This window comes from Macaca nemestrina, chromosome 15, assembly GCF_043159975.1.
Source record: "Macaca nemestrina isolate mMacNem1 chromosome 15, mMacNem.hap1, whole genome shotgun sequence".
Lineage (NCBI taxonomy): Eukaryota > Metazoa > Chordata > Mammalia > Primates > Cercopithecidae > Macaca > Macaca nemestrina.
In genome coordinates, this window is record NC_092139.1 from 30,315,466 (window position 1) to 30,336,916 (window position 21,451).

General features: G+C 51.6%; 2 protein-coding genes across 5 annotated transcripts in view; one reads left to right on the forward strand and one right to left on the reverse strand.

Annotated features, from left to right (window-relative positions):
• LOC105496243 (phosphatidylinositol glycan anchor biosynthesis class U) overlaps positions 1 to 18,857 on the forward strand; it is a 109,181-nt gene extending 90,324 nt beyond the window's left edge. For both annotated transcript variants that reach the window (XM_071079478.1, XM_071079477.1), the window contains 2 exons: positions 4,070 to 4,212; positions 18,422 to 18,857. In XM_071079478.1, coding sequence (XP_070935579.1) covers positions 4,070 to 4,212; positions 18,422 to 18,535 — 257 coding nt within the window. In that variant the 3' untranslated portion in view covers positions 18,536 to 18,857. The remainder of the gene's footprint in view (positions 1 to 4,069; positions 4,213 to 18,421) is intronic.
• Positions 18,858 to 19,042: 185 nt separating this feature from the next.
• Positions 19,043 to 20,689, reverse strand: LOC105496242 (microtubule associated protein 1 light chain 3 alpha). 3 transcript variants are annotated; one of them, XM_011766448.3, is made up of 5 exons: positions 20,474 to 20,653; positions 20,110 to 20,165; positions 19,920 to 20,026; positions 19,481 to 19,650; positions 19,043 to 19,221 (listed from the first exon to the last, which is right to left on the reverse strand). In XM_011766448.3, the coding sequence occupies exons 1-4, from the start codon at positions 20,532 to 20,534 to the stop codon at positions 19,488 to 19,490; spliced, it is 387 nt and encodes a 128-aa protein (XP_011764750.1). In that variant the 5' UTR covers positions 20,535 to 20,653; the 3' UTR covers positions 19,043 to 19,221; positions 19,481 to 19,487. The 3 variants fall into 3 exon arrangements, with proteins under 3 accessions (XP_011764750.1, XP_011764749.1, XP_070935582.1); XM_011766447.3 differs by having other exon boundaries at positions 19,043 to 19,650; positions 20,474 to 20,689; XM_071079481.1 differs by having other exon boundaries at positions 19,043 to 19,650; positions 20,495 to 20,686.
• Positions 20,690 to 21,451: the final 762 nt, after the last annotated feature.

Sequence of the window (21,451 nt, forward strand, 5' to 3'; positions counted from 1 at the left end):
GGCTCAGAAGGGAAAGTGGCTTGCCTGAAGTTCCAGTTCATCAGTCATGGTGCCAGAGATTGGATAAGCCACCCTGTGAATGTGGTGGGGCACCTGATTCCATCTGGCCTCGCAAGTCTGATGAAGGTGGACCCTTTCACCTTGTTAGGCCCTGGTCACCTCTGACGCTTTCTGGTGCCTGGAACAAGCTGTCCCGTACTCCAGGTCTCCAGCTCTATCTGCTCTGGCATATATAGCTTTAATCTTCTGGCCTGTCAGCCAGCAAGAGTGAATAGCAGCTCCCCGTTCCTGCAGAGGTCACCACAGGTCAGAAGCCAACTGCATGCTAGTGACGGTTCTCTAGCCGCATGGGAATGTATCTTTGCAGCTCTTCGAGATAGCACCCAGAGGCTGCCAGTGAGCTTCTCTCGTCTCTTTGCACTTGGTTTCCTTCCTGTCACCCTGTCTGAAATCTGTGTCACTGGCTGGAGGCACAGAACAAGAACCACCTGGTCTGGCAGGCCACAAGCATTTTGTTTTTTGGAATAGTCTATATTCTTTTCAGCAAAATAATTTCCAGGGGATCAGAAAGAACCACTGAGAAATGTACATATTGATGTTGGGTTAGAGGAGTGGGAAGCATTTGTTCTCCTTTCTTGAGGTAGTAACATGGTTTAATAATAATAGTAATTCTCAGTGAAAATGTCCCTTTGCAAGACTCCTTGTTCCTGGGAGGTCTCAGGAGGCTTGAGTCAGGGTTTTGACATCTCATCTTTGAAGATCCAGAATTGCAGAAACTTCAGATTAGAAAAGAGGATCTTGCAAGCCCTCCAGGCCAGTGTCCAAATTGTGGGATTTCTCAGACCACTAATGTTTCAATAAACACAGGTGACAGACTTGCCAGCTTTTTATTTTGCTGAAGACATTAAAACAATCAACTATCGCTGGGCGCGGTGGCTCAAGCCTGTAATCCCAGCACTTTGGGAGGCCGAGGCGGGCGGATCACAAGGTCAGGAGATCGAGACCACAGTGAAACCCCGTCTCTACTAAAAATACAAAAAATTAGCCGGGCGCGGTGGCGGGCGCCTGTAGTCCTAGCTACTCAGGAGGCTGAGGCAGGAGAATGGCGTGAACCCAGGAGGCGGAGCTTGCAGTGAGCCGAGATCGCGCCACTGCACTCCAGCCTGGGCAACAGCGTGAGACTCCGTCTCAAAAAAAAAACAAAAAAAACAAAAAAAACAATCAACTATCAGCCATTCTTCCCAATGTTATAAAATAAAGGACTTTTTAATGACAACAAAATGATACCTATCATTTCTCAATAAAGAGTGAACTATAACTTGAAAACATTCACCTTTACAAAGAACTGTGAACAACCGTGTCCTGATTATTCTCCCTTTGACACAGTTCAGTGGCATCTCTGCTGCAGACTGTTAAGGGGCTGCAGCTGTAATCCAGTGGTTCGCAGCCTCGACTGCATGTTGGAATTACGTGGGAAGCTTTTAAAACCTCATATGGATGCCCGAACCCCACCCTAGAGACTTTGACTTAGTCTGAGGGCTCCCCATGTGATTTCATTTTGTTTTGTTTGTTGTTTGTTTGTTTTGAGACAGAGTCTTGCTCTGTTGCTCAGGCTGGAGTGTGGTGGTGCAATCTCGGCTCACTGCATCCTCTGCCTCTCCAGTTCCAGTGATTCTCGTGCCTCAGCCTCCTGAGTAGCTGGGATTATAGGCGCCTGCCTGGCTAATTTTTGTATTTTTAGTAGAGACGGGGGTTTGCCACGTCTGGTGGCCAGGCTGGCAAACCAGGCTGGTTTCGAATTCCTGACCTCAGGTAATCCACCCACCTCGGCCTCCCAAAGTGTTGGGATTACAGGCGAGAGCCACCGTGCCCAGCCGTGACTTTGTTTTGTAGCAGGAGTTGAGAATCATCTGTATCATCCAGGCCCCTTCCAATGCCTGAGCCCCCAGTATAGCATCTCTACTAAGTTGTCGTACAACTAAGACAAGTGGCCTAAATGTTTGGGAGTTTCTCCACCCTGTAAGTCTTCCAAAACTCTAACTTGGGAGAAGGGATTTCCTGAAGGTCAATATCAGAGGAGAGAAGGGAACTTCCATTCAGTGTCTGCTGGGAAGCAGGCACAGCGCTAAGTTCTTTTCAAAAAGGTATTCTTTTAATTATTTTAAATAATATTTATTAGTTTTAAAAAATATGATTAAAGTATAAAGAAAGAAAAGTAATAGACAATCCTGCTGTCTGATAACCCCTAGAGAGTTGAAACGGGGGGAAAAAGTACAGTGCGGTAAGCAGAGTAGTAGCCCTCCCCTCACAAAGATGTCCACGTTGTAATCCCCAGAACCTGTGAAGACATCGCCTTACATGGCAAAGGGACTTTAAGACCTTGGAAGGGGAGATTATCCTGGACAATCCATGTGGCCCCAGTGTAATCACAAGTGTCCCTCAAAGTGGAAGAGGTGGAGGCAGGGGGAATATGGGAAAGCTCTGTACTTTCTGCCCAATTTTGCTGTGAAACTAAAACTGCCCTAAAAAATAAAGTCTACTGGGCATGTTTGTGCACGCCTGTAGTCCCTGCTACTCAGGAGGCTGAGACAGGAGGATCCTTAGAGCCCAGGAATTCGAAGCTTCAATGAGATATGATCCAGCCACTCCACTCCAGCCTGGGCAATGTAGTGAGATCCCATCTCAAATAGTCTATTAAAAAAAAAGATGGAAGAGGGAGGCAGAAGAGAAGGTCTGAGTGATATAATGTGAGAAGGCCTCAATCTACCATTGCTGGATTTGAAAGCTGGAAGGGGGTCATGAGCCAAGGAATGCAGGGGCCTCTGGGTACTAGAGAAGGCAAGCAGGGGATTCTCCTCTAGAGATTTTAGCCTGTGAGACCTATTTTGGAACTTCTGGCCTCCAGAACTGTTTAATAATAAAGAATATTATTTAGATCACTAAGTTTGTGGGAATTTGCTACAGTAGCAATGGAAAACTAATGTAGCCAGTGATATATCTGTGTCATTTTTCACATGTCATCTTGCTTAATCCAAATGAAGTGTGCATTTTAGCCCCATTTTATTTTTATTTTTAAACATTTTTTATTTTTAATTTTTTTTTAGAGATGGGGTCTCACTATGTTGCCCAGGCTGGTTTCGAACTCCTGGACTCAAGCAATCTTCCTACTTCAGCCTCCCAAAGTGCTGGGGTTACAGGCATAAGCCACCATGCCCACCCTAATTTTTAATTTTTATGAGTACATACTAGGTATATAGTCTCATTTTACAGATGAGGAAGCTGAGGTCTAGAGAAACTTGCTAATAAATGGCAGAGCGGGATTTTAACCAAGATCTGTACCCAGCTGCCTTGCTACGCTCCCATTTGGCTGAAGCCAGCCAGCCTGCCTGCCTGCCTCTGGACCACCCTTGAGTAGCAGGTCCTTCCTGAGACTTCAGGGAGAGCTTTCTTCCTGGTGGGATTCGGTATTCCCTTAGGGGCAGGGAGTGAGAGACAGTGTCAAAAAGAGGTCTTTTATCATCTAAGGGAGAGTTGGGAATGTTTGAAGAGCAAGGCAGGGGTCCTAAGACACCAGTTAAGGATAATGGAGAACGTGTTCCTAAGACCCAGGGCTGTGGCACCATGGAGACCCACAGTGCGGCTCTGTTCATCACGGTTCATGCTGGGGTTCCCACCCCTCATCCCACATGGCCAGATGGCGCCCTGCTTGGGGAGAGGGATACTCTTGGACCCTCCAAGATTAGGAGGTGAGGGGAATGTCTTCCTGAAATGCCCTGTTTGGTACCCTGAGGCACTCATGGCATTTCTAACTATAGCTGGTCTTCAGCAAGCCAAGCCCACAGTGGGAGGAAATAATCCAAATCCAGGAGCTACCACCAGCTGTGGGCATGGGGAGCCATTGACTTGGGAGTCTGGGGTTTGCTTCCCGGCACTCTAGTACCTCTGGCAGTGCTCTGCCTTTGAGCTACATGAGGCTCACCCTGGGCCTCTCCATTCCGGCGGCCATCGCAGCAGGGAAAGGGTGCCAGAGAGAGCGCGTCAGGCTAACTGTGACCCTCTGTCTTTGCAGTCCTGAGAAACATCTTTGTCCTCACCTGTATCATCATCGTCTGTTCCCTGCTCTTCCCTGTCCTGTGGCACCTCTGGATTTATGCAGGAAGTGCCAACTCTAATTTCTTTTATGCCATCACACTGACCTTCAACGTTGGGCAGGTAAGAGGGACAGCATGGGGGTCAGCTTGGGGACAGAAATTCATTTTGCAGCCTCAAGCATTCAACCATGACCTTGGATTCTGCATACCGGGGGTGTAGATGTGAAGGAGGGACAGTTAACTCCCCTCAAGTAGCTCCCAGTTAGAGAGGAAGTAAGAGCAGTGTAAGACTGAACCTGGCAGATAGGTACTGGGCACCACACTGAGCCATAGCCACGCTGAATTCTCAGCAAGCCTGGGAGACAGGGCGTGTTATCCCTACTTTACAAATGAGGGACAGAGGCTTGCAGAGGTCATCTCTTGTCAAAGGTCATTGGAGGAGCCAAGAACAAAATTCACATAAGGCTTGATTTCTGAGGCACCCCTTTCTGTAATGGTGCCTGTGGTTCCAGCACCCATAGGGAGTACACAGAGTGAGGGGGAGAGGGCAAGGCAAGGGGAGGAGAGACTCTATGGACTCTCGGGACAGCAGGAACTAAGGCAGGCAGATGAGAGGGGGGCGGTCTGGCTGTTGAGGAGTTGAGCATAAATTGTGTGGCTGGGAGCGGTGGAGAGGAGGCTGCGGTCACAGGCTGAGGAGTACCAGCAAGGTACTTCCCTGAGCTGGGAAGCCTGTCCCTCTGTTCCACAGAGCAGGATTCTCAATCAGAATCCTCAGAGGGGGCTTGTTAAAAATACAGATTCCTTGTTAACAGGCTTTAAACCCTGCAATTGTGTTGCAACCGTCCCACGTACATGACTCTGATTGTTTTAAAATGCCACGTTCTCTGATCCCACTCCCAGAAATGTTGATTCAATGTGGAATACAGAGTCAGGAATTTATATTTTTAATAAGCTCTGCAGAGGTTCTGTGGCAGCGGGTCTGGCAAACTCCAGGTGGACTCACCCACCCTTCTTGGAAGTTCCCTCCTCCACGTGCTGCCTTCTCTTAGGTCAGGCTCTGGCCTCGTAGTGGAAGTCTTATGAGAATCACTTGTACCATTTACCATTTCAATTGCCATTGGCACAGCCAGGCATTTCCTATGTGTAATAGCCTGGATGGGAAGCAGGCTGGCTGGAAAGACTAATGATGCCAGTGAATAATCCCCAGGGTAATTCTTGCCTCCAAGGTTAGCTGTGGGAAAAGAAAGGAGTTAGGGCTTTCTCAGTGAGTGATGGGAATGGTGTTTCCTGCATGGACATTTCTGGAGGATTAATGTCCAGCCCAGCCAGTTGTCTTGGTTCGTGAACAGAAGAAAGAGAGATGCAGGGCCCTGTAGCCTGGGTGGGGCCCAGCCGGACGGCCTGTTCTGCCTCTCACACTGTAGTTAGGGATGGTAGATGCACAGCCCCTCTTACTTTTGACCCACGCAGGCAGAATTCTGCAGGGCTCAACTGCATATCCTGAAGGAATCCAGAAGGTTGCTCTGGCTCTCCTACCTTTCTGGAATCTCCTTCCTTTTCCTTACCTCCCAGTGGTGACTGGCATGGGAGGGCATTGGACCTGCCCTGGGCCTCTAGGGAGGTTGGCAAGCTCCACAGAAATAGTCCACAGCCTGTTGTCTTGTCATGAGTCTTGTCAGGCTCCATGGAGCTTGCCAGATAACAGCTTTCATCTCTGTGGCTGCCTTTCTGAGAGAAGGGACTCTAAAGCAGCACAGCGGGGTGTCTGCAAGTGATCAGGTGCCATTGAAGGCAGGAGAAACTGAATTATTGGAAAGAGGGATTGGGGTTAGGGATGGAAACCAAAGGCAGGTGGATCAAGTGTGTTCATAGCTGAAAGAAACCAGCTGGACTCTTGGCATGATCTCTTACCTTTTTTTTTTCTTAATCTCTTTTTAAAATGTATTTTAAATCACCAAGTAATGCATGAATTCATTATTGCTGGGGGAAAGAAGTCAAACAAAATAGAAGAATATGGAATGGGCTGAGTGTGGTGGCTCATGCATGTAATCCCAGCTCTTTGAGAGACTGAGGTAGAAGGATTACTTGAGGCCAGGAGTTCAAGAACAGCCTGGGCAACATAGCAAGACCCCATCTCTACCAAAAAAAAAAAAAGAAGACTATGGAATGAAAAGAAAAGAAAAGATCTGCCTGAGCCCCCATCATGTTCTGCCCCTCTGCAGACGTGGCCATTGGGATCAGTTTGGTATGTCTTTGCAGACTTTCCTCTGTGCATTTATAGACAGCTATATACACAGATACATAAAGAGAGGTGGTTTTTTTTGTTTATGTAGGTAAATGGCATTCTCCTTTAAGTAGCATTCTTTGGCTTGCTGTTTTTCACTTAATGATTTTGTCTTGAGATAATTTTTTAATGGCTCTGTAATATCCAATGGTTTGGACTAGGTACAGCCCTGCTGACAGGCATTGAGGTTGCCCTTGGTTATTTTGGCACTTTATTTTATTTATATATTTATTTTTTGAGATGGAGTCTCACTCTGTCGCCCAGGCTGGAGTGCAATGGCGTGATCTCGGCTCACTGCAACCTCCACCTCCCGGGTTCAAGCAGTTCTGTCACCTCAGCCTCCCAAGTAGCCAGGATTATAGGCGTGCACTACCACGCCTGTCTAATTTTTGTATTTTTGGTAGAGAGTAGAGATGGAGTTTCACCACATTGGCTAGGCTGGTCTTGAACTCCTGACCTTAAGTGATGTGCCCGCCTCGACCTCCCAAAGTGCTGGGATTACAGGTGTGAGCCACTGTACCTGGCCTATTTTGTCACTTTAAATGTAAGAGCCTTGCAGCCAGGTGTGGTGGCTCATGCCTGTAATCCCAGCACTTTGGGAGGCTGAGATGGGAGGATCACTTGAGGTCAGGAGTTTGAGACCAGCCTGGTCAATAGTAATAAATAATAGATAGTAATAATAAATAAATAATAAATAGTAACTAATAAATAAATAAAATGGAAGAGCCTTGAATATCCCTCCACATATTGTTGTACACACATGCTGGTATTTTGTAGATTCCAAGTGGTGGGATTTGCTGGGTCAAGGGGCATATGCATTTTGCGCCTTTGGCAGGTATTTCCAAGTTGCCCTTCAGGCAGGCTGTATCAACCTATAGGCCTTCCAGCAGGGGGTCCAAGTACTTCCTGGGGCTGCTGGCTTTGGACTTTGTTACTGCTGCTGCCAGATCACTAACAGGATGCATCAGATGGGGCCACTTGCTCACTGAGGCAGTCACTCGAGGCATATCCTTGTCCCAGAGCACTGACTGAGGTAAGAGAGCCTCTCTTCATGAAAATTATGCCATCCTTGCCTTTGGACCTGTTGGCAGCCTCAGAGTGCAAAATGAGACATTTCGAATTTTACTAAGAGTCCAGTGTCACCTCCTCATAGAGACCCTTCATGAGGTCCCCTTGTCCCACTTTCTCAGCCCTGCATGTCATGCACAGCCCAAGCTCAGCCCCTGCTTCTGTGTCTTCCATCGAGACATATGGCATTTAGGGACATGTTATCAGTTCCATATCCTGCTGTGAGCTAGGAAGGTGCTGGTATTCACCTGCCTCATTTTCTTCTCCTTGGGCAAGACAGAGCAGAGCTCTTCTAGGAACCAGATGAGTACAGATTTCAAGGAAGTATCTAGAACCTTGATATCATTGCTGAAATCAAGAGCTGAATATAGAGAACATCTTGGCTTACGGATTGCTTTTTAAATCCTGCTCTGTTTGAGTTGTTCAGTGCCATACCCTATTACAGAACAAATTATGTGTGGATTATTAGTTATACCGGCAGGTAAACTAGTGACTAAGGCCCCATCCTTTACCCTGGGAGCTATTATTTTTCTGCCTGTGGCATGGTGCATTTGCTAATTATGGTTGTTCCTCAGAGTCAGTAACAGGAAATGACAACAGTAAACCATCCATGGTGGGGGGTGCGCCTGAGTGTGAGAGAAGGAAGGAGGAATTGAGACCAGTGGATTGCTTGAGGGCCTCCCCACTTCCTAAAGTGATTTAACTTCTTTAGGTTGCAGTTTCCTTATCTCAAAAACCGGGATGATGACCCACAGCTTCCAGGGTGTTGAGAGTCCTGTTGCCATTACTCATGTGTGTTGACATGGGAAATAGCAAGAGCAACATGCTCTTCAAATACCCAGAACAGATTCCTGGAGAAACAGTCCATGAACCAAGGGAAGCAGTTTTTTTTTAACCCTTTTGTTTTGTGAGTCAGTGACCAGCAGATGGAAAATACTAATCAAGGATTACATATAAATGAAAAGGAACTTGTTTAAATTTAGCTTTTTTAAAAGAGGAGGGCAAAGTGTCACACTTACCTTCATTCTGTTTAAAAACAGAGAACGTAAGAAAATCTTTTCCTAAAATCATAATTAATAGTGGCTCATGGGGCCAGGCACAGTGGCTCACACCTGTAGTCCCAGCACTTTGGGATCATGAGGTCAGGAGATCGAGACCATCCTGGCTAACATGGTGAAACCCCATCTCTATTTAAAAATACAAAAATTAGCTGGATGTGGTGGCACACACCTATAGTCTCAGCTATTCGGGAGGCTGAGGTAGGAGAATCACTTGAACCTGGGAGGTAGAGGTCTCAGTGAGCCGAGATCATGCCACTGCACTCTAGCCTGGGCGACAGAGCAAGACTCTGTCTCAAAAAAATAAAATATAAAAATAAAAAACGGTGGCTCCTGTTTCAGGAGAGCTTACTAGGGGCTGGCCCCACATGATCCCTATAATCTTCTGATCACGTGCTCAGATGGCCTTCGGAAGCATTCTCTGTGCATTTACATAAACTCACAGGCTCATGGAGAAAGAGGCTTATTTGTGTGTGGGTATGTGTGTTTTATTATTGACATGATGATGAAAGTGGGACTTTTCTCCCTTTTAGTAAAATGTCCTGGTGATGTTTGCTCATATGTGAGAGAGGAACCTCCTATTTGAGTCTTGCATATGGGAACTCACCACACTTTACATAACTACTCTACTGACAGCCCTTTACGTTGTTTTCCTTTTTTTTTTAATAAGAAATTTACTCTTCATAACAGCTCTTTGAAGGAAGTAGTAGTATTATCTCATGATACAAATGAGGAAACTGAGGCTTGGAAGGGTTAGAGGCTTACCCAAACTCACAAAGCTGTGAAGGGGTGTATTTATCCACAGTCTTGTTTGTCAGATCCTCTTAGTAGACTGTGGGTTCCATTAGGGTGAGCCCTGGGTCTGTCTTCTTCATGGCTGTATCCCTAGCACCAAAAAGAATATTCAATGAGTAATTATTGATGACAAATTGAATGAGCTGGCATCAGAAACCACATCTTATGACCAATGCTCTAACACAATTCTGTACACCCTAACCTCCCCGTGCCAATCCCTGTTTTGGTCAGATTTGGGCCTGTGGCTGGTCTACTGGATCCCTAGGGAGTCAGAGCCAGAGCCCCCTTCCCCTTGTATCCCGGTAGCTGGCCTGAGAGCCCCACTCCTGCCCTGTGTGTACATCCAAAACAGACTTCTCGTCTGCCTGCCCTTCCTTTTTTTAGTAGGCCGGTTGCAGTAGCTCACGCCTATAATCCCAGCAATTTGGGAGGCTGAGGCCGGCAGATTGCTTGAGGTCAGGAGTTTGAGACCAGCCTGGGCAACGTGGCAAAACCCCATCTCTACAAAAAATACAAAAGTTAGCCAGGTGCAGTGGCATGCTACCTGTAATCCCAGCCACTCAGGAGGCTGAGGTAGGAGAACTGCTTGAGCCCGGTAGGCAAAAGTTGCAGTGAGCCAAGATCACACCACTGCACTCCATCCTGGGTGACAGGAGTGAAAATGCTGTCTCAAAAAAAGATTTTTTTAAATTTTACTTCATTTTTTTTTCTTTTTGAGACAGGGTCTTGCTCTGTTGCCCAGGCTGGAGTGCAGTGGCACAGTCACAGCTCACTGCAGCCTCAACCTCCTAGGCTCAAGAGATCCTCCCACCTCAGCCTCCCAAGTAGCTGGAACTATAGGCACACCCCCACACTTGGCTACTTTTTAAATTTTTGGTAGAGATAGGGTCTTGCTATATTGTTACGAGCTCGAACTCCTGAGCTCAAGCCAAACTCCTGCCTCAGCCTCCCAAAGTGCTAGGATTACAGGTGTCAGCTGCCGTACCCAGCCAACCACCCACCCACCCTTCCAAGCAGGATCGGGATCATCTGGAACTCTACTCCTCAAGCCACTGCCTGTTTGCTATGAGGGGCCAGCCCTGACCCCTCCCTGTACTGCAGACCCTCAGATACTGGGCTGGCCCTGCATTGGCCATTCTGCTTTCTGTTTCGAGTGAGGCCTGAAGCCCGAGGTCTGACACCAACCTCCTGCATGCTGCCTCCTGCCTGGGACTCACCGTTCACTGCAACACAGATGAAACCACAATCCTGTCTCCTGGAGTTGCCTCTCAGTTGGCCTGGTGTGTCATTCTGGGAAATGGGACCTATGAGGAAACGCTTGGAGACGTGTTGGGTGGGTCATTAGTGGCTGAGTGGTGTGTAGTCCCCATTCGGGGATGGCTCAAGACCCACTTCAGGTTTCTTCCGGCAGGTTGTGTGTGGCCTGGGCTGTGCAAGATCCCAGGTCTGTGTGTGGGAAGGCTCGTTCCTCCTGACGTACAGTGACTGTGGCCAGGCTGGAGCCCTTGTCCTCATCCAGCTAGATGTGCGTGTTTACTTTGCTTTTCCCAACTAGTGGCATTCTGTCAAGGTCTTAGTTCATTCCTTTGTCCCTCCAGTGCTGAGCATCCCAAGCTTGTCCCTCACAGGCCCTTCCTAGCCTCTTCTCCTCCCCATAACCAGAGTGACAGGAAGAGCCCAGGCTGCATACAGCAGGACAAAGGCCACAGACGGCCAGGGCTCTGGAAGCCCACATTCTATAGCAACTCCAGCCCTATCTGTCCTGGCTTGCTGGCCTCAGGCACATCCCATAACTCCTGGGAAGCTGATTGATTTATTTGCAAATATTAATTAGGTACCTACTATTCACCAGGCACTCTGCAAGGGGTGAGTGAGACAGAGGTGTGCTTCCAAGGAGCCCTCAGTCTGTGGAGAGAAAGGAAAAGACATGGGCAGGACAGGGCAGCCTGACCTGCTGGGAGCCCACAGCTGGGCTGTTAAGGAGGCTTCTTGGGGGAGGTGGCCTCTAAGTGGGATCCTGAGGGATGGGTAGGATCTAACTGGGTTCTATGGTTTTAGGTAGCAAGACCTGGGGGTGAAGGAGGAAGAGAGAGAGAGAGAGAGAGAGGAGGAGGAGGAGGAAGGAGGGAGCGAGGGAGAACACCGTGCTGCTGAGAGCTCAGTGGGACGGGCTGTACCGCTTGAGAGGGAATGAGGCCAATTCAGACAGCAGTGGTCAGACCACATGGCCTTCAAGGGCCTCTTATGCAGAGGTCCAGACTGCGCCTTTGGCTTTAAGCTGAGGACAAATGTGATCAGCTCCTTGCTCTGAAAACCTCACTCTGCTGGGAAGAGCAGAGGTAAGAGGTGAGAGCCTGGCATCCGGAGCACCAGGGAGGAGGCCACTGAAATCTGGGGGAGGTGGTGGTGGCCTCACTTTCCTCAAACTGGGAAGGTGGTTGTGAGGACTGAATGTGGGGAAGTTTTTGTGAATTGAAAAGTGCCATGTAACGGACAGTTACTTGTAGCCCCATCCTCAGTCTCACCTTGTGACCTTGCAGCCCCTGAGACTGAGGTCCAGAGATTTCACTTGTTACTTTGCATCTTCAGAGCTAGAGGGTGGAGCTTTCTCCTCCACCATTTCCTCCCACATAATGTCTGCTCTGGCCTGTGGGTTGCCAGGTTATGCCAAAGCGCTGTCCAGCTCCACAGTCGGCCGCCAGCCTCCTCTGCCTCCCAGCTTCCTGGATCCCAGGCAGGTGGGCAGAGGCTGCTGCACCTTGCCAACTGTGATGGCCACATGCATCCTCCCCAGCGCGGGCTGGCTGTCAAATGTCAGGGTCCCCAACAGCAGCAGGAGGCCTGGGGAACCAGGACATGCCTGGGTGGTAGCACCTGCTTCTCTAGGAATCTGCAGCCCTGGTGGTGGCCAAGGCTGCTGTCTGAGCCTAGCAGTTTCACAACACACTGGATTAACAACCTCTACTGGCTTTTCAAAAAAAAAGTCAATCTCTTTCTCTCTCCACTGAGTGACAGAGCTATGAACTGGGGAGAGCAGCCTCCGCAGGGTGTAAATGTACCTGAGGTGTCAGCACAGGCCTGGTATGGAGCAGGACTCAGTTCTGAGCAGGACTCAGTTCATGTGGGTGCAGACCCTAGGGGGTTGTGGAAGAACTCAGGGTTGGGCCTCTGACAGGACTGGCCCCTAACTCTTCACTTCCTACCATGCGACCTTTTGCAGGGCCCATAACCCCTGAGTTTCCCTTCTCTAAGTGGGCATTGTCAGCCCTACCCTGGGATGTTGGAAAGGGACAATATTGTTTTTCTGTTAAAGGGCCTGGCCCAGGGCAGACACTCAGAAGATGTTCATTTCCTGTCTCTCTGTCCTGCCCTGCACTGGAGCACGTTCTGAGGGTTTCATTCTACTTCTGATTCCTGTCTGTCCCTGGTCACCCCTTTATCAGCTAGCTGCCCCATGAGCTCTTCATCATGGTCCCAGAGGGAGGCGGCCCTGGAGCCCTCATGGCTGCCATAGAGAGGAATGTGGACCGAGCCGTCCCTGGGGGCAGCGCTGAGAAGGTAGAGACCAGCAGACAACTCAGAGAGAGCTGGCCCTGTGCAGGGTCTGGGGTCATAGAACTGGAGCAAATGCAGCCCCATTTCGTTGGGAGGCCAGTGGGCAGTGACTTAACTTCAGGGTCCATGTAACAATGCGGGGTTAGAGAAGACTCCTGGCAGATGAGCCTCTGAGGAATAGGTGGGAGCTGCAGCGCTGCTGGGCGGGGCGGGGGGAGCCAGGGAACTTCTGAGCAGGTGAGCGTGTGTGTGTGTGTGTGCATCAGTGTGTGTGAGTGCAGTGCGAGCCTGTGTGAGTAGTGCGAGCTTGCGTGTGTGCGCACCTGTGTGTGTGCGAGCATGTGTGTCTAAGCATTGCAAGTGTGCATGTGTGCACCTGTGTGTGTGTGCGCACCTGTGTGAGTGCAGTGTGAGCCTGTGTCTGAGCAGTGCAAGCGTGCATGTATGTGTGTGCACCTGTGTGTGTGCGAGCATGTATGAGCAGTGTGAGCATGTGTGTGCACCTGTGTAAGCATGTACGTGTCACCTGTGTGTGCAGTGCGAGCCTGTGTGAGCAGTGCAAGCATGCATGTGTGTGCACCTGTGTGTGTGTGTGTGAGCAGTGCAAGCATGCATGTATGTGTGTGCATCTGTGTGTGAGCGTGTCTGAGCAGTGCAAGCATGCATGTGTGTGTGTGCACCTGTGTGTGTGTGAGCGTGTGAGCAGTGCAAGCATGCATGTGTGTGCACCTGTGTATGTGTGAGCAGTGTGAGCATGCGTGTATGTGTGTGCACCTGTGTATGTGTGAGCAGTGTGAGCATGCGTGTATGTGTGTGCATCTGTGTGTGTGTGAGTGCGTGTGTGTGTCCAGAGAGGATGAGGGGGCCTCCCAGCAGGAGGTGGCTGTGGAAGGAGAAGAGGGCAAGTCTGAGAAGGGGATTGGCAAAGCAGCATTTCAGCCACGCTGGGTGGGATCCAGAGACCTGAGGACACAGAGGGACAGACATGTTCTGGGGTCCTAACTCTGGCACAAAGACCAGAGGAGCCCGGCTGGGCGCGGTGACTCACACCTGTAATCCCAGCACTTTGGGAGGCCAAGGTGGGCGGATCATAAGGTCAGGAGATCGAGACCATCCTGGCTAACACGGTGAAACCCGTCTCTACTAAAAATACAAACAAAAAACGAAAAACAAACAAAAAAACGGGCATGGTGGCACGCACCTGTAGTCCTAGCTTCTTGGGAGGCTGAGGCAGGAGAATCGCTTGAACCCGGGAGGCGGAGGTTGCAGTGAGCTATCACACCATTGCACTCAAAAAAAAAAAAAAAAAAAAAACTAGAGGAGCCCAGCATTGTTGGTAACAAGCTAGAGCCTATTACTGTCATTTTCCAGATGAGGAAAATGCAGCCTAGGGGACAGGAAGAGACTTAACATCACACAGCCACTGACTTGCCCATGCAAATTCCACAGCCCCTTGCCCAACTTGCCTCTGTCCAGACAGGGCAAAGGGGCTCTGAGTCTGCAGCTGCTGTGTTGGCTGCATCCTAGGGCTTCTGGGAAATCCCTGCTCCCCTCACGGCCCAAATGGAAAGCCCCAAGGTCAGAAGAGGTTGTCCCGGCTACAGGCTTCCCTCTGAAAGGACCAGGCCTCTGGGCCAGCCTGGTGTCCTCTCCCTAGGGGCAGGGTGCCCCCTCAGGACTTATGACGCCCAGGGCTGTGTGCCCAAGCCGCTCACAGGGCTCTTCCCGCCACCCCCTTTATCCTGCAGATTTCCACACACACCTCACAGTTGACAGCTTTAGCATTGGACACCCATATACATACCCACCAGCGGGAGTCCACCGTTGACATTTTCCTGTACTTCTCCCATCATCCCTCAGTCCATCTTACTTTTTTAATGTATTTCAAATTGAAATGCAGACATCAGTACATTTCCTGCTAAATATTTCAGCATGTGTATCATTAACTAGACTTCACTATTTATTTACATTTTTCTTATGTAAAATTTATTATACAGGGAAAAGTGCAAATCTTATGTGTACATTTGCCAAAGCCCTCTTTCACTCAGCAAAATATTTTGAGTTTGTTACATATAACAGTAGGTCATTGCTGTTAATTTTTTTCCTGTTTGAAGAGCTGGGGTTTTGCTCTGACACCCAGGTTGACCTCCTGGGCTTAAGTGATCCCTTTGCCTCGGCTTCTCGAGTAGCTAGAATTACAGGCACAAGCCACCATTCCCTGCTAGTTCATTTATTTTTTAAATAAACTTTTTATTTTAGAATCACTTTAGATTTATAGGAAAGTTGGAGAGATAGAACAGAGTTCCTGTAAGCCCCCACCTAGTTGCCTAGGTTGTTAACATTTTATATGTTACCATGATATGTTTGTCAAAACTAAGACACCCTGATATATTACTATTAGTCTGAAACACTAGAATGGATTTGGATTTCCTATTTTTGCAGTCACATCCTCTTTCTCTGCCAGGACCCCATTGAAGGGTCCACGTTACATTTAAGGTCATACCTCCTCAGTGTCTTCTGCTTTTGTTTTTAGTCTTTCCTGACTTGTCATGACCTTGACAGTTGAGGACCACCAGCCAGGCATCTCGTAGAATGTCACCCAATTTAGGTTTGTCCCCCAGTTTAGGTTTGTCTGATGCTTTTCTTAGGATTATCCTGTGGTTGTGGGTTTTTAGAAGGAATCACATCTATTGGGGGTACATGCTAGCCATGTGTTTTCAAGCTGATGTTAACCTCCACCACGTGGTTAAGATAGTGTTGGCCAGGTTTCTCCACTGTGAAGTTACTCTTTTCCCTTTCCCTGATCCTCAGCAGGAAGTGAGTAACCGAGTCTAGACCACCCGAGGCTTAGGGGATGCAGAGTGAACAAGAATTAAGCTCCTTCTGTGGGAGGGGATATAACTACCTACATTGTTTGGAATTCTTCTGGAAGGAATATTTATCTCCTCCCCGCATTGATGTATTGATTCATTGATGTATTGGCTGATTTAATTGAAGTTTTATTTTTTATTTTTGAGACGGAGTTTCGCTCTTATTGCCCAGGCTGGAGTGCAGTGGCACATCTCTGCCTCCCGGGTTCAAACGATTCTCCTGCCTCAGCCTCCTGAGTAGCTGGGATTACAGGCATGCACCACCACGCCCAGCTAATTTTGTATTTTTAGTAGAGATGGGGTTTCTCCATGTTGGTCAGGCTGGTCTCGAACTCCCGACCTCAGGTGATCCGCCCGCCTTGGCCTCCGAAACTGGTGGGATTACAGGCATGAGCCACTGCGCCTGGCCAAAGTTTTATTTTTGTCAGTGGAATACATGTATGTAGTTTGCAGAGTTCAGGTTTATAGGGGAAAAGAATAGCTACCTAAATTCTTCCTGTTATTTCTGCTGGTGTTTCTAAATAATATGCCTACTCTTCTGTGTGTCCTTTTCCGTTTTGTATTAGGTTGGATCATATGAAATTGCCTGTATTCAACCATTTTTTTATCTGCAAAAATGGCAGTTTCATCTGGTCCAATCTAATAACCTCATCTTTTTCTTCCTCCTGCTTGTCCAGATGATTATTGTGTGACATGGAGTTGCTTCGTTTTGATTGTTGCGGATTGTGACTGCACCTGCCCCTCATCTGACCTGGTTCAGGGATCAGCCTCTGAGCTCAGTCCCTGCTTTGGGCTCCTCCTGCCCAGATGGCATCTCGGGCCTGGGTGAGAAAGGGCTGCAGGGTATGAGGTCAGCCTTTGCTGTGATCGCTGCCCCCCAATGGGCCAGCCTGGAGCTGCCAGCTGGGCAGCTGGGGGCCGGGCCTCAGGGGCTGCCTGAGCTCTGTCTGCTTTTCTGACACTGACCAATCTGGTGCTCCTCAGGGATCTGGGCCCCAGGCAGACCACCTTTCTGGGTCCATGGCCATTAGTCCAGTGCTCCAGGTGCAGCCTTAGGCCAACCATTGAACACTTTGAGTCTCAGTTTGCCCATCTGTTGAAGATGAGGATTGTTAAACCTTCCAGATGGGCTTCTGTGGTGATAGAATGGCAGGTACTTGTCCTGAGGCCATTAGAGCTGCTGGTGACAGGACACCTTCTTGAACTCCAGGCGCCTCTGATCTCTCTTTAGCTGCTGTTGTGTTACCTTCAGGTGAGTGAGAAGCTGCCCAGGACAGGGTCTGGAGGTCTAGATCCCAGGCTTAGCTCAACCTGTCTTGCCCCAAGACCATAGCCAAGTGCTCTGTGCCTTAGTCTCCCCATCTGTGCCATGTGGTTGGTGCCAATCCTCTGAGGCCTCCAGGTGCCTGAGAGCTGCAGTGTCTGCAGTGTGAGCCCATCCGCTCATCCTTCTCTGAGGCTGGGCCCTGCCCAACCTGCTCCAGGGACCAGTGGTCTTGGGAAGCTTGGGCTGACCGAGACCGCAGACTCTGGGTCTGGTGTACAGGGCCCTCGGCAAATCCCTGTTCCTTTCTGGGCCTCCTTGAAGAGACAGTGGGCTGAGCTTCTAGGCCCCCTTTGATTCTGCGTGTGGCCCGGAATGGGACAGACAGACTGAGCTGGGCACAGAGATACCATAGTGACAGAACCATTCGAAGACCCTGCCCTGATGGAGGCCCTGGGCCAGGGGAGGAGGCACAATCAGGCTGTCAGCTGAAGGAAAAATTGTGCTTTGGATGAGTCTGTTATTGAGTAGAGATTAGTGGGGCCAAGACCTAATCTGGGGGGCAAGTGATCCTGAGACCTGAAGCGTAAGCAGCTGTCGACTAGATGAACGGGGAGAGAACGTTCCATGCAGAAGAAACAGTAAGGATCCTGCAGTGGGGTGAGGTGGAGCCAGGAGAGGGTGGGCAGGGACCCTAGCAAGGTCTCAGAGCACCAGGGAGTTCGAGCTTCCCCCTAAGGCATGGGAAGCCTTTGGAGGATTTGAAGACTGGAAGTAACACCATCAGATGTAGGTTTTGAAAAGCTCCCTCTGGCTGCCAGGAAGAATGGGGTGGGCGTGGGTTTGAGAGCAGGGAGCCCAGGGACCAAGCTTTGCTGTTGTTTAGGAGATGACAGTGGCTCTGTCCAGAGTAGTGACTGTGGGGCTGGATCGAAAGGGTGGATTTGAGTTTAAGGGGTAGAATTGACAGGTCATGGTGGCTTGATGTATGAGAGAAGTGTCAGGGCAATTTTGTGGCCTGGGCACTTGGCTGGAAGATGGGGGCATGGGTGCCCAGTGGGAGAAATGTATTTGACAGAGGGAAGGTGAGGAGTTTGATGTGAACCTGGCTGGGGTGGAAGTGGCTGTGGGAAGAGGGGGCAGAGGCCTCTGGCTGCACAGGCACCAGGCTGGCATTTGAGACCAAAGCCTGTGATGGAGGTGTAGACCATGGGTGGGGGCCGGGGAAGTCTGGACAGCTTCTGAGAGGCCAACAGACCTTGCAGGGTCAAGTTTGGGCCCTGAGGTGGGGGCCCTGGGCAGGGCCTCTCCAGTGATTGTGATCCAGAGCCAGGCAGGGGCTCTCCTGTCTTCCAACACATGCTAGCAGTTCAGGGATCCTGGGCTCACGGGGAGATACCCTGCAGCACCTCATATCTTCTCTCCCCCCCCAGATCCTGCTCATCTCTGATTACTTCTATGCCTTCCTGCGGCGGGAGTACTACCTCACACACGGCCTCTACTTGACCGCCAAGGACGGCACAGAGGCCATGCTTGTGCTCAAGTAGGCCTGGCTGGCACAGGGCTTTGTGGACCTCAGGGGGCTGAGGGGCCAGAAGCTGGGCCAAGCCCTCCAGTCAGAGTTGCCAGCAGGCGAGTGCTCGGGCAGAAGAGGTTCGAGTCCAGGGTCACAAGTCTCTGGTACCAAAAGAGACCCATGGCTGATAGTAAGGCCTGTGGGGAAGAACTGGAAGCTCCCCAACTTGGACCCCCCCACTTCGTGGCTCTGCACACCAAGGAGCCCCCTCCCAGGCAGGAAGGAGAAGAGGCAGGTGAGCAGGGCTTGTTAGGTTGTAGCTACTTAATAAATGTTTTTTGTTATGAAGTCTACCCTGAGACCACATCTGCATTGCACTCCTAGAGGGGTGGCCCCTAATGTTCTGAACACTACACACAGGTGTGGGTTTCCAGAGCAAGCACTGAGGCCACAGAACACAAGTCTGTGCGCCAGAGCCCGGGGATGGTGCAGACAGCCCCACCAGCACCCTTCCCACTCCCAAGCAAGCAGCTGGAGGCACGGGGCCAGGCAGGCCTGAGCAATCTTTATTCTGCAGAGGGACAATGACCACAGATCCATACACCATGTGGAGACCGAGGGGCGGGGAGCCAGGGGCCAGTCTTTCAGGGGTGGGCAGGTCCAGGCGTGGGCAGAGCCTTGGGTGGGTGAGGGGCAGATGGGCAGACAGGCAGGGGCCTAAAAAAAAGATGAACCACACAGCGGGGTGCTGGGGGCTGCTCCCAACCCTCCCCCATCCCAGCCAGCACCCAGAGGGACAACCCTAACACAACCGGCCCAGGATCCACCCAGGGGCAGAGTAGGTGGGTTGCCCTCTGACTAGGGGGGCACATGCCTGCCCAGCCCACCACGGCAGAGGCAGCTCAGTTCAGGAACCAGGAGCTCTCTGGGCAGGGCCTGACCGGCCCCCCCCCCACTCCCAGGCCGACCCCCCTACTGCTGGCTCAGAAGCCGAAGGTTTCCTGGGAGGCGTAGACCATGTAGAGGAAGCCGTCCTCGTCTTTCTCCTGCTCGTAGATGTCCGCGATGGGCGTGGACACGCTCACCATGCTGTGCTGGTTCACCAGCAGGAAGAAGGCCTGCGTGGGGTTCAGCTGCAGGCGGCGCCTGAGGCAGGCGGGAGAGTATGTGGCTGTAAGGGGCTTGGCTACGGGGCAACGTAGCCCTGACCCCCAGAATGATTCCCAGCCTTTCACACCCATCCTCACCCCACCTGTCACCTCTGACCCGGCACCGACTGCAGCCCCGACCTTGACCTTTCCAGCCGCCCCAGAACAGGGGTCCACCACCGGTCCCATCACCCCTGACCCCTTCTCGGCGGGAACCCGTCTCCCTTCCCGACCCAAGCCACCACCTGGCAGCGGCTGCCCACGCACCGGATGATCTTGACCAACTCGCTCATGTTGACATGGTCCGGGACCAGAAACTTGGTCTTGTCCAGGACGGGCAGCTGCTTCTCACCCTTGTAGCGCTCGATGATCACCTGGGAGCAGGGCGGGCGGGCAGGGGGTTGTGTCGGGGACGCGCGAGGCGGGGCCGGGGCAGGGCTGGGGGCGCAGGACTTACCGGGATTTTGCTGGGGTGCTGGTCGCGGATCTGCTGTACCTCCTTACAGCGGTCGGCTGCGGACAGCGGCCAGACCGTGAGGCCGGGTCGGCCCGGCCCAGGTCCTCCCCACGTCTCCGCCTGCCTGTCCCCAAGGGGCGGCCCCCGGCCACGCCCCAGCTCCAGCCCCCGCCCCCGGGGCCGTCAGGCCCCACAGCCCCTGGCACCTATCGTGGTGGGGAAGCAGGCAGCCCCCGCCCAGGCCGGAGCCAGCCTCCCAGCCCGAGGGTCCAGCCGAAGCCTGACGTCACGGGGCTGACGTCACCTGCGGCAGTCTGGGTCGGCCGGGCACCCCCCCTCCCCGGCACCCCTACCCCGAGCTCACAGCTCGCCTGCCGGGCCTCACCGAAGCTCCGCCGCTGCTTGAAAGGCCGGTCGGAGGGCATCGCGCGGGCCCGGCTGGGCGCGCAGGCCGGGGCTCTGGGGCGCGGAGATGTGGCTGCGGTCTGGGGGCTCCGGGGGCTCCGTGCCTCGCGCTCAAGGGCTCCGGCGCTCGCGCTGAGCACGGCGGCGGCGGCTGCGGGAGGTAACTCGCCCGGTGACGTCAGGTCACAACATTCCTTAAAGGGGAGGCCGGCGCGCAGCTCCCATTGGGCCGACGCACAACCCGCCCGCCCGGACCCGTGACGTCACGGCGCAGAGAGCCTGGGTCCCCGGCCCCGGGACACGAGGGGCGGGGCTCCTGGGCGCGTCACAGTCCTGTGACGTCATGAGCAGCGCGGGAGCCTCTCCCGTGGCCCCGACTCTGGTGAGGCCGGGAGAGCGGTGGGGCCGCCCTGGGCCGATGGAGCGGGTGGGCCAGGCTGCAGCCCCGTGGCACCACTTCCTGCCCTCACCGAGTCTGTGTCAGGACTGACCCGCGGTTCTGGGCACCGTGGGAAACCGGGAGCCAAAGGCCCGGCGCCTTCAAGGGGGCTCAGGGCAAGAGAAGGGAGAAGGTGTGGGAGGCACAGTCAGACACAGGATAGAGCAAGACGCTAGAAATGAACGCCCAGGTTTGAAAAAGAATAATATATTTGAAGAGTAGAGCTATCGAAATTCAGGTCTCAGAGGATGTGGCAAGAAGGCAGAGCAGGACAACAGAAGAGAAATCGTGGACCTGGAGGCTGATAGCAAGCAGCTTACCAGAGGACAGGTGATGGAGAATTAAAAGGAAAAGGCCACGGATGGCAACGCCAGGAGAACTCGCAGGCCGGAGCAGAGCTCCAGAGGCGAGCACTGAAAGACCTGCAGAGGCAGTTCCTGAATGAGAGCTGCCAGAAATGATGCTTAAAATCCACAGCAGAAGGCACAGACCGAAGAT